Below are 11,088 nucleotides of genomic sequence, written 5' to 3'. Positions count from 1 at the left end.
TTCACATCGTATTGGTTTCTTTATTTAATATCAACGTTATTCCTTTATCTGCAACTTAGAATCGCTTGACATTGAACCTTTTTCATCGTAGGTATGTTCCTAGCCAATGGTTGTTCAAAATGCATAAAGAATAAGCTTTTCTTTGGAATCAGTAGTGTATTCATCTTCTCGCAAAAGGAATATTACTTTCCGACGAGACGACTGCCATAATGCTCTTTTGTACCTAGAAGATTATAAACACAGCACGTTACCTGATTCGCTGTTGAGAAAACAACGTCCTTCATAAACGAAACAAATTATTTACATCAGAATAAATAAGGCGACTAACAACTAGGTATAACACAATATGTACATAATTATAAATATAGGGACATAGTCAAATAAGGAATGCTTTCTTCACGCGAAAAAACACTTAACGGGCTTTTGCTTCGCAGACCGCACCGTAATCAAATGTTGTATCCAACGGCTTTACGAAGATGAGTGTCATTGTAGCTGGTGAGTTTTCGGAAATTATTCAGTTCAATGAACCACCTGTCATTCCACTTAATGGTCACAAAAGCTGGTAGAGAAAGTCAATGTACAGGATGACTGATGACCATCATCCATGAATCAGTATCGAAAGACACGAACAACCAAACAGCTCATGATCAGGCCTATCAAAGTTAGAATGGGGGCCACACGCTTACCGTCACTACTGCAAAGTTCCTCCGGTTCATCGAAAGGCGATCTGGAAAAAGGTGAAAAATGATTGAAGATTTCGTAGATTGTTAGATTTTTCCATATTCCCATATGCTTGAGCATAATTATCAGTTCTAGATTATTTTTTTTTAAAAGAAGGTGGTTGGTTGTCGGAACCCTTTTGTTTTTGGTTCACAACTTCGCCCAATTGAAAAAAATGGCGATGGTTGCATGCCAATGGAAGCCTATAGGTATAAGCTAATAACTGGTGAATATGATTTATTTTATCTATGAGAAATTTTTTAATAATAATTTTGTTTGGTGTTGATCTTATGCCGTTTAGAAAAAAGTGTTCGGTTGCCAGCACCAACAAAAAAACATTAATACGGAAAAGTATAAACGAAGGGCGTTATGGCTGGCACAAAAATAACATGGCTTATGAAGTGCATGCAAATGTCCATATCTGTTATCTGTCAAAAGTTACGTCGGGGTGCCGACACCTGACCAGTGCCGGCAACCGACCACCTTCCGCTACTATTGATTGCGATAGTTAATTATTTTCGATCTTCGTCGGAAATTACACAAATTGATTTATTATTATAAACAGTGATGTAAAATGTAATCTGCATGTTATTTGACTAACTCCATAACTTTTTTTAGAGGCCTTTTTTCCTTGTTGGGTATTTTAATCACTGCGACCATTGCGATCTATTGTGATATAGATAAGCCGTATTAACATTTTTTGAGGATCTCCATCTATATTATATCTACCCGGGTAGACGAAAATGGCTCATTAACAGTAAAACGTGATATTCATAACAAAACATGATATGAACTTGTTTGAAATAAGAGTGAAAATAACAAAAATTTGCACCGAAATGCCATAAAAATATCAGGTTATGCCATTCTTGTTAATAGCAAAACCTGATATTTTTATGATATTTCGGTGCAATTTTTTTGTAATTATCACTTGTTATTTTCACTCTTATTTCAAACAAGTTAATATCATGCTTTGCTATCAATATCACGGTTTCTACCCGGGTACTGGTTATATTTTGGCAATAAGACACTGATATTCTTCCCTCCCCCCCTTTATACGGGAGCTTGGCAGAAGGAAGGTCGTGCGATATGTGCCATCACAAATATTGCCCTCGCTTTCAAATCGACTTCTATAAAAACATTCTTCATGCCTGCCGTATCCTAACGGAACTATCAATTCTATACTTTCGCCTCTAATTCTATCATGAACATGTACGTCTAAGTTTGGAAGATGATATTAGCATTTCCATATCATAATAAGACACTTGTCGATATAATGCTCTAATAGCGTATATAACTATAAAAAAATCAAATTTTATTAGTCGTATTCGCAAACAGAAGGTTCGATTAGACATTAATAGACAATATGAGGTTTTCAGGATAAAATACAGCTTTGGCAGGGTGGGACTATTGTTAACAATCCTGACAAAATATGCGTAATGCAGGAAACATACACCACGTATGCGTCAAATTTAGATAAAAAACATAACTCAGTCTAATTTACAATGTTATGGAAACTCATATGTGAATATGTACGTTATGTGGAAGATATTGATTTGAAAAATGTATTGGAGGTAACCACTTTCCCTTCGATGGGACTCGTACCCATGACTCTACAGTAAGCTCAGTCATCTTTTTGAATAAATTATTTATGCAAAAGTAGGAATATATGATGAATTTTTAACCAAAACAAATGTGAACAAAATCCTTGCAATTATTGTATTGCCAAAGAAAACAGCACACGAATGGCAAATTTATACTTACTGTTTTACCTCTTTATTGTATATGACACGACAAATTTCCAAAGTAATACACTTGATCACCTCATAATTAACACCAGAAAGAGCAAATATATTCAATATCAGCTGAACATTTTAGTTATATATTAGTTATATTTAGTTATATCAGTATGGTATAGTTTAGTACAGTTACTTTTACTTCGCGATTCCAATTTCTAATAGCAATGTAATAATAACATTGTTTCCATTGGCAGCAACACGTGAGAATGTATTTGTGAAAATATCAAACACAAATGAATCCGATGAATCTCATGTGCAAATAGCAAAGAATTAACCACAAGAACTTACCGTGGGATATCCGAATAATTTGATGCGGAAATTTTGTAGATTTACAATACACCGACGATTTTTCTAGGGAAATTATGCAGAATTTCCCAAGGAGATTCCGAAGAATTTTTCCAGCAAAATTTATTAAATTGTCCGAGGAAAATCTGTAGAATCTCCCGAAAAAAAATTCTGAAGTATTGCCTGGAGAAACTCCAAAGAGTTTTTCAAACAAACTCCGCAACATTCGTAAAGTAAAATTTTAAAAATATCTCGTGGAAGTTCAGAAAGAACTTCTCGACGGAAATTTTGTAGAGTTTTCCGAAAAAAATCCGAAGACTTTCTCGAGTTTAATCCAATGAATCATCTGAAGAAATTGCGATTTTTTTTAGATTTTATCGTGGAAATTTCTAACAATTTTCCGAGGAAAGTGCAAAAAAATTGCCAGAGTGAATTTAAAAAATACCGCAGAAGCTCCAAAGAATTTTTTGAATAATTGCGAATAATGCGAGAGATAGTTTCATCAGTGGGTTCCCCTACCCAAAACCTGGCCAAACGGTTAGTAAAGGATTTCCAAAGTATATCGAAACCATTCCCCAGCAGGTCAGTCATCAACACTAAAGAGTTCGCCCAGAAGCTGTTGAAATCAGGACACATCGAAGAAAAGGGCATAATGGCATCAACTGGAACTAAATCTTCGAGCAATTCCGAAGCAAATCGTCAGAGGGATTCCGAAGCAAATCATTGAGGGATTCCGAGGCAAAACGGTGAGTGACTCCGAATTAAATTTTCAATTCTGAAGCAATTCGTCTGGGTATTCTGAAACAAATCGTCAAGGAATCCCGAAGCAAATCTCCGAACGATTCCAAAAAAAATCAACGAGAGATTTTGAAGCATATCCTCCACTGATTATAAAGGGTATCCCCCACAGATTCTCAAGGGAATCCCTCAACGATACCGAAAGGAATCCAGTGTGAATTCTTCTGGATTCCGTTTGTAATATTTCGATGATTTTGAAAATAATTCTTTAGAGATTCCAATGAGAATTCTTCTCGGATTCTGATGAGAATTCGTCTTCAATCTCAATGCTGATGGGAATCTTTCTCAGAAATGTGAAAAAGTTCATTTGCCTTTAATTCATTTCATTATGATAAGGTAAATATGTGGGCAGCAGGACTATGTCCAAGGGCTTGACGATCCCTCCCCAGGCCATCTGCGAGTTGTGGCGCCTGCCTAGGATGTGGTGGGGTTTGACAGTGGGCCCTGTTAAACCTCTATAAAAGCTGCATGTATCCGCAAGTAGGCTCCGCCAAAGCGACCGTGTGCCGCTCAAAGCGCACAAGCCCAAGTCCTGGTGTTAGGTGTGACGCTAAACAGCCCTGACACGACGGCCCTCCGGCGAGACAGGAAGTTTGCGCAGGCTCAATGAGCCGCCTGGAAAACCAATAATTACGAAAAATATAAGAGATAATGCGACTCGATATAATCGACAAAGACCTAGGTGACGAATAAAGAATCACGATTGAAGGCTTGGAACATTAAACTGCAAGTCGCTAGGTTTCGCAGGTTGCAACAGGATGATCTACGATGAATTACATCCCCGCAACTTCGACGTCGTGACGCTACAGGAGATTTGCTGGACAGGACAGAAAGTGTGGAAAAGCGGTCATCGGGCGGCTACCTTCTACCAAAGCTGTAGCACCACCAACGAGCTGGGAACCAGCACGAGGGCGAACGAGGCACGATATAAACAGGCGCGGAACAGACAAAACTCGATTTTCCGGAGGAAAAAGCGTCAGCAGGAAGATTGAGACCGTGAAGAGACGGAGCAACTGTACCGCGCTAATAACACACGAAAGTTCTATGAGAAGTTGAACCGTTCACGTAAGGGCTACGTGCCACAGCCTGATATGTGTAAGGACATACACGGGAACCTTCTTACGAAGGAGCGTGAGGTGATCCAAAGGTGGCGGCAGCACTATATGAATCAATCGATCGGGACCAGCTATGGCAGCTAATGCACGAAAACGGATTTCCGAATAAACTGACACGGTTGATCAAAGCGACGATGGATCAGGTGATGTGCGTAGTTCGAGTTTCAGGGGCATTCTCGAGTCCCTTCGAAACCCGCAGAGGGTTACGGCAAGGTGATGGTCTTTCGTGTCTGCTATTCAACATTGCTTTGGAAAGGGTAATACGAAGAGCGGGGATAAACACGAGTGGTACAATTTTCAATAAGTCCGTCCAGCTATTTGGCTTCGCCGACGACATAGATATTATGGCATGTAACTTTGAGAAGATGGAGGAAGCCTACATCAGACTGAAGAGGGAAGCCAAGCGAATCGGACAAGTCATCAACACGTCGAAGACGAAGTACATGATAGGAAGAGGTTCAAGAGAAGACAATGTGAGCCACCCACCCCGAGTTGGCATCGGTGGTGACGAAATCGAGGTGGTAGAAGAATTTGTGTACTTGGGCTCACTGGTGACTGCCGAAAGTAATACCAGCAGAGAAATTTGGAGACGCATAGTGGCTGGAAATCGTACGTACTTTGGACTCCGCAAGACGCTCCGATCGAATAGAGTTTGCCGCCGTACCAAACTGACAATCTACAAAACGCTCATTAGACCGGTAGTCCTCTACGGACACGAGACCTGGACGATGCTCGTGGAGGACCAACGCGCACTCGGAGTTTTCGAAAGGAAAGTGTTGCGTACCATCTATGGTGGAGTGCAGATGGCGGACGGTACGTGGAGGAGGCGAATGAACCACGAGTTGCATCAGCTGTTGGGAGAACTATCCATCGTTCACATCGCGAAAATCGGAAGACTGCGGTGGGCCGGGCGCGTTGCCAGAATGTCGGACAGTAATCCGGTGAAAATGGTTCTCGACAACGATCCGACGGGAACAAAAAGGCGAGGTGCACAGCGGGCAAGGTGGATCGATCAGGTGGAGGACGATTTGCGGACCCTCCGCAGACTGCGTGGTTGGCGAAGTGCAGCCATGGACCGAGCTGAATGGAGAAGTCTTTTATGTGCAGCACAGGCCACTCCGGCCTTAGTCTGATAATAAATAAATAAATGATTACTTGTTTCACACCTAGAGGCGCGCACATCGTTTACCTTTCTATTTGACATCTCACACTAGCGCCATCTGTTGACAATATCGTACTAAACATCATTTCGTGCAACATGCACGCGAGATGGTGATAAAGTAACAGGGCTATGAATTTTTCAGGAAATTGTTCTAGCTGTTACGTCTGTTTGTCTGTGATGAAATTATTGAAGGAACTTCCAGAAGAATTCATGGAGGAACTTCTGGAGGAATTCTTGGAGGAACTTCCGGAGGAATTCCTGGAAGAACTTCCCGAGGAATTCCTGGAGGAATTTCTGGTGGCATTCTTGGAGGAACTTCCGGAGGAGTTCCTGGAGGAACTTCCGGAGGAATTCATGGAGGAACTTCTGGAGGAATTCTTGGAGGAACTTCCGGAGCAATTCCTGGAGCAGTTTTCAGAGCACTACGAAGGAATTTGTGGAAGAATTTCGAAACATGTCTACTGCTTGAAAATAGGCTCACGCCGACCCACGCAGCCACGCCACCGCCACCACGCCGCCGCTGGCTGATTATGATCTATCACGCCGCCGCCGAAAAATTTTCAATCGGCGCACAGGTCTATGTAGAAATCCAAATGGAAGTTTCATATTATTTTCCTTGGAAATTGCGAAGAATTTTCTGAGGAAACTCCACAGAGTTTTTGAGGAAAATCCCGAAACATTTCATGAGGAAATTTCGAAAAGAAATTCGTGGAAATTTTGTAGAACTTGTTGCAAAACAACCTAAAAATCTCAAGCTGTAGAACCGGTTTTTTCATTTTTTGCCTTTCTTGTACAATAAAGTTGTACCAGAAGGCTATAATTTCACTCCAAAAGTCAAATTTTGATGGGAAGCTCGGAGACCCATAGTGTTATATACCAATAGACTTAGCTCGAAAGACTAAACTCATGTCTATTTGTGTGTGTATGTGTGTAGCCCATGATTTTGTTAAACGCGGATCAATTAGCGTATGGTATATTTTTATATACTTAGGCTTTGCACAATCTGTATAAAATTTTTGGCATATGCCAATTCGGAAGATTTTAATACAGTCATTGTATTGAAATTTCATAATTTTGTATAACATTTTGTATGTACAAAAACAAAACTAACATATTTTGTTTTTATTCTCATGAGTAACACAAGCTCAAAAATGGATATATTCATGATCATTGGAAAGCTTTTCTAGTATGGCTTTTAGGGGAACTGTTCCGTTTTTCATCTCACTGAACATATATTAATCTCAACGCGAAACAAAAATGATATACGAATGCAAAAATGGTAACTTGGCTTAGAAACCTTGCAGTTAATAACTGTGGAAGTGCCTAATGAACACTAAGCTGCGAGGCGGCTCTGTCCCAGTGTGGGGATGTAATGCCAATAATAAGAAGAAGAAGAGATGAAGTCCAGGAGCAGTAACCCTATTTGAATATGTTTCAACGTAAAAAAGGAAGTATTTGAAATTCAAATAGCCGAGACAAGTGTGCGCCTGCTAAATGCTTGCTTTGCTGAAGATAAAAACAAACTTGTACTTACTATTTTGGATCGTCTGTTTTTCCTTTTTATGTATTGTCATATATCAAATGTAAAACATTTTAGTACACATGATCACCACTTAAATAACACTAAAAGGAACAAATAAATTGAATATCTGTTTAAATTTAGAGATAATAAATCGTAAAATAAGAATTATATCGATATAATTAACAGCAACATACTTCGGAATAGATCGTGAACGTATATTTGTGAACATATTATACAACTTGCCTTCAGTGCAACCAACGAACAAGAAACCCGAACGAGATTGGCATTTATCCTTGAATGTTTACGCTAACCATAAAACTAGTCAAAATTGATTGTCTTGCCGTACAACAATGATTTTTTCAGCACGAGTTGTACGTTTATCCAACGAGGCTTGCCGAGTCTCCAAAAACCTTCACATGCCAAATTTAGTTCTATTTGCTTGATTAATTTTCGCGTTTTGAAGAAATTTGGGAGCCCTCTTCCATAGGGAGACACCCATAAAACCTATGCATACAATTTTTTACACAGTTGAGTAGCTTCCAATCCAAGTCTATAAGGGTCAAATAGACAAACGGGAATTATTATTTTTCATTTAAAGAAAATAGAGTCGCCTACTAAAAAAATGTGGATTTCAAAATAGACTACTTTATAAAAAGCTTCATATTCCTTTTCTCTTGACAAAATCAAATAAATTTATTCATTAGTAGTTAGTTAAGATCTTATGCTTTTCATTGATTTGGAATGGAAAGTTTTGCTCTCATTAAAATGTTTACATTGAACTATTTCTATTTTTCTATTATTTTTGTTATTACATATATTTAGCAAACGCTAACGCCAAAACCAAGGAAAAGTGCATACAGGAATAAGTGAGCATTTAGTTATGCCGCTATTCAAATGTCATCATCTCATTAATTCTCAAATGTCACCTATTCTACTCTGGGTTTGATATATGAAGAATAATTTTACTGTAGCAAAGTAAAAATGATTAATTTTAATGAAGCAATTATGTATGTTTTGCTAACTATTCATCACTATAATATTACGATGGCGACGCAATTTGGTCTTCCCCACAATTACAACAGATTGAAGTTGGAAGCGTTTATAAAAAAAATACAGTGCTATAATTCCATTGATCAACGACAAACACCTACAAAATAAATCCCAGCTCTACATCTCTACATGCCAATAAATAAGTGACAACGCAAATGAGTTATTACGAAGGTGTATTGGACGCCACACAAGCCTGTTATACGGGTGATGTGATGAGATAATCAAAGATAATTGTTAAAGAATTGGAAGCCACGATTTTAATGTTATGTTTCGACGATACAAAATGATACATTTAGCGTAAACAAAGAACAACATCATGAACGAAAACAGTCTACGAGTAATTAACTTATATTTACAGGATTCCGATGACTCCGCAAGCAAGTCGTCCACCAGCATTTCCAGTTTTTAGCGAGTCCGGGTGGTTTGTCTTTCCGAAATCATCCACTCCCTCATGGACGACGATGGCACGGCCGAGGACGCTGTACGAACCGAACAGAGATACAACAGTGTCCGAAAAGGAGGTTTTTGCTATTCCACTCTCGTCGGCGAGAACATTTCCCAGATCACCGACATGACGAACATGGTCGTTTGGACCACCGTGCGTCGCCTGAAATGGGAAAACCGTTAAAACTGTCAATATCAGGTTCGAACGTTGTTGAGTTGCTTTTCAAACCTTTTCAGGGTTATAGTGACCTCCGGTGCTTGTGCAGCCGTCGCTCAGGTCACCTTTTTCGTGGATGTGGAATCCATGCTTGCCGGGTTCCAGTCCGATAATGTTTACCTCGATAAACACGGGCTCGGTGCATGATGACTGTGTTATGGTTACATTACCAGACACACCGGAAGTACCTTGCAGGAATACGAACGCTTTTTTTGGTTGGTCCTGCGGATAATGATATTGATAAAAACAAATTAATCTAATTGAATCCCAAGGTAGCTGAGGATTAAACATCAATTAGGAGAGAGAAATGTGTTCAATAAATATTTGTATGAGCGTTGTATAACTATATTGCATATTGTACACAATTGTATAAAAAATTAGCACGATGATGTTGAAAATGCGAATAAATCAAGATGTATCTGCTTAGATTGATCAAAAAATATCAAGTCACAAACACGAAATGACGGAATTTTTGGCGATAAGCTGGCGAACGCACAGTGACAATGATATCGAAGAAATTTCCCAAAAGTATGGAATTCCCCGTCAATTGGAAACGATTTAACTATTTCATCAATCATCTCCTTTCACCACGAGTAGCTGGAATAAAGCGGACTCAATACAACATTATGCGCGCAATTATGGGTTGTCTTTGGATGTTTTCCTTATCTTTTTGATTTATTTGTATAACAAAGCTTGATTGAATGGCCTCGATTTCACTTCAAAACTTAACTATTCAAAGTCTTAATAAGTCGCTCATATCACTTTAGTTCGCCAAATTGGCATACACAAAAGTAGCTTTCTACGTGGTACGGTTTGATTTTCAGTATAAGTTTGAGATTTTTCTGCCTTTAAAGTTTTTTTTATGCGTGTTAAAATGCAAAAAAAACGAGTTTTGAGTTTGCTTATTTCGTTCGATTCGGCAAAAGATAGCAATGACAGAAATAGATAATAGAACGGTTTCCCGGAAACGTACAGTAAGAACAATTTTGGATTTTGCACTTTCTTATCTTTGATTGACGACATTCGTAACCAAAATAACGAGATCTGCAAACAAGAGATAGATCGGAATACAGCAGGACCTCGCAGCAGAGACAGGCCCAGAGAATCATGGAGTGCTATGACCCAGCCGGAGACTAAAACCGTTCAAGGAATATCACTCAAGACTGGCGAAGATCTGTACAAAATTCTTTTCATTTGTGCTAAAACGGTGTAGCTGTAGGTAGATTGGGGCCGCATAGTCATTACGTAAGGGATTTTTCTAGTTTTTTCGACCCTCCTTCCCCTTTGTAAAATTTCACTTATGAAAATATTTGTTTATATGGTGCGCAAGAAAACGACGATCCCCATAAGTTCTTATGTAATTAGTGTCCGACCGCTGTTTCCCCATAGTGTATCGGTGGCATTGCTGTCGCATTCCACTCCAGACAAAAAATAACAAACCTTAAACAATTACTGGAGTAGGGAGCGGGACTATTTGGGCAGCACCCCCTATTCCCGTCAGCACCCTTAATAACTCGACCGCGTTCCAACCAAATGGCTTGATTTTTTGTACATCACTAGATATCGACAGAAACAAACCATGTACAGAAAATTAAGCCATTTCGTTGGAACGCGGTCGAGTTATTAAGGTTGCTGACGGGAATAGGGGGTGCTGCCCAAATGGTTCTCTACTCTATGTACTGTAAAACAAAGTCTTGGTCTTGGTAGCTGTTCGACTTCCAGACCATCGATCATAATTCCTTAGTGCGGCATACATCTTTCCGGATTGTAATAATCGAATCTTATTAGTGCTCACCTTATCAAACACGTAGGCGAATCATGAAGTAATTATCTCCGATGACTTGTACTTAACGGGAATAACATGGACTAATGGCGATTTCTTTCAAGCTGATGATCATAACTGAAAATCATAAACCGATACCTTGAGCAGATTGCACGCATGAAACATATGATTTTCGGTTACGACATTGACCTAGATT

General features: G+C 39.2%; 1 protein-coding gene across 2 annotated transcripts in view; it reads right to left on the bottom strand.

Moving 5' to 3' along the window:
• The window catches only part of LOC134211672 (uncharacterized), a 28,279-nt gene continuing 17,191 nt past the window's right edge, over nt 1-11,088 (bottom strand). The window contains exons 2-5 of one of the 2 annotated variants that reach the window (XM_062688788.1): nt 9,122-9,331; nt 8,805-9,055; nt 687-727; nt 1-223 (exon numbers count right to left, since the gene is read on the bottom strand). In XM_062688788.1, coding sequence (XP_062544772.1) covers nt 183-223; nt 687-727; nt 8,805-9,055; nt 9,122-9,331 — 543 coding nt within the window. In that variant the 3' untranslated portion in view covers nt 1-182. Of the gene's footprint in view, nt 728-8,804; nt 9,056-9,121; nt 9,332-11,088 lie in introns of both variants that reach the window. The other variant, XM_062688787.1, reaches the window with a different exon arrangement.

This window comes from Armigeres subalbatus, chromosome 2, assembly GCF_024139115.2.
Source record: "Armigeres subalbatus isolate Guangzhou_Male chromosome 2, GZ_Asu_2, whole genome shotgun sequence".
NCBI lineage: Eukaryota > Metazoa > Arthropoda > Insecta > Diptera > Culicidae > Armigeres > Armigeres subalbatus.
Note: the sequence above shows the minus strand (reverse complement) of the source record. Positions and strands in the feature narration are given on the sequence as shown.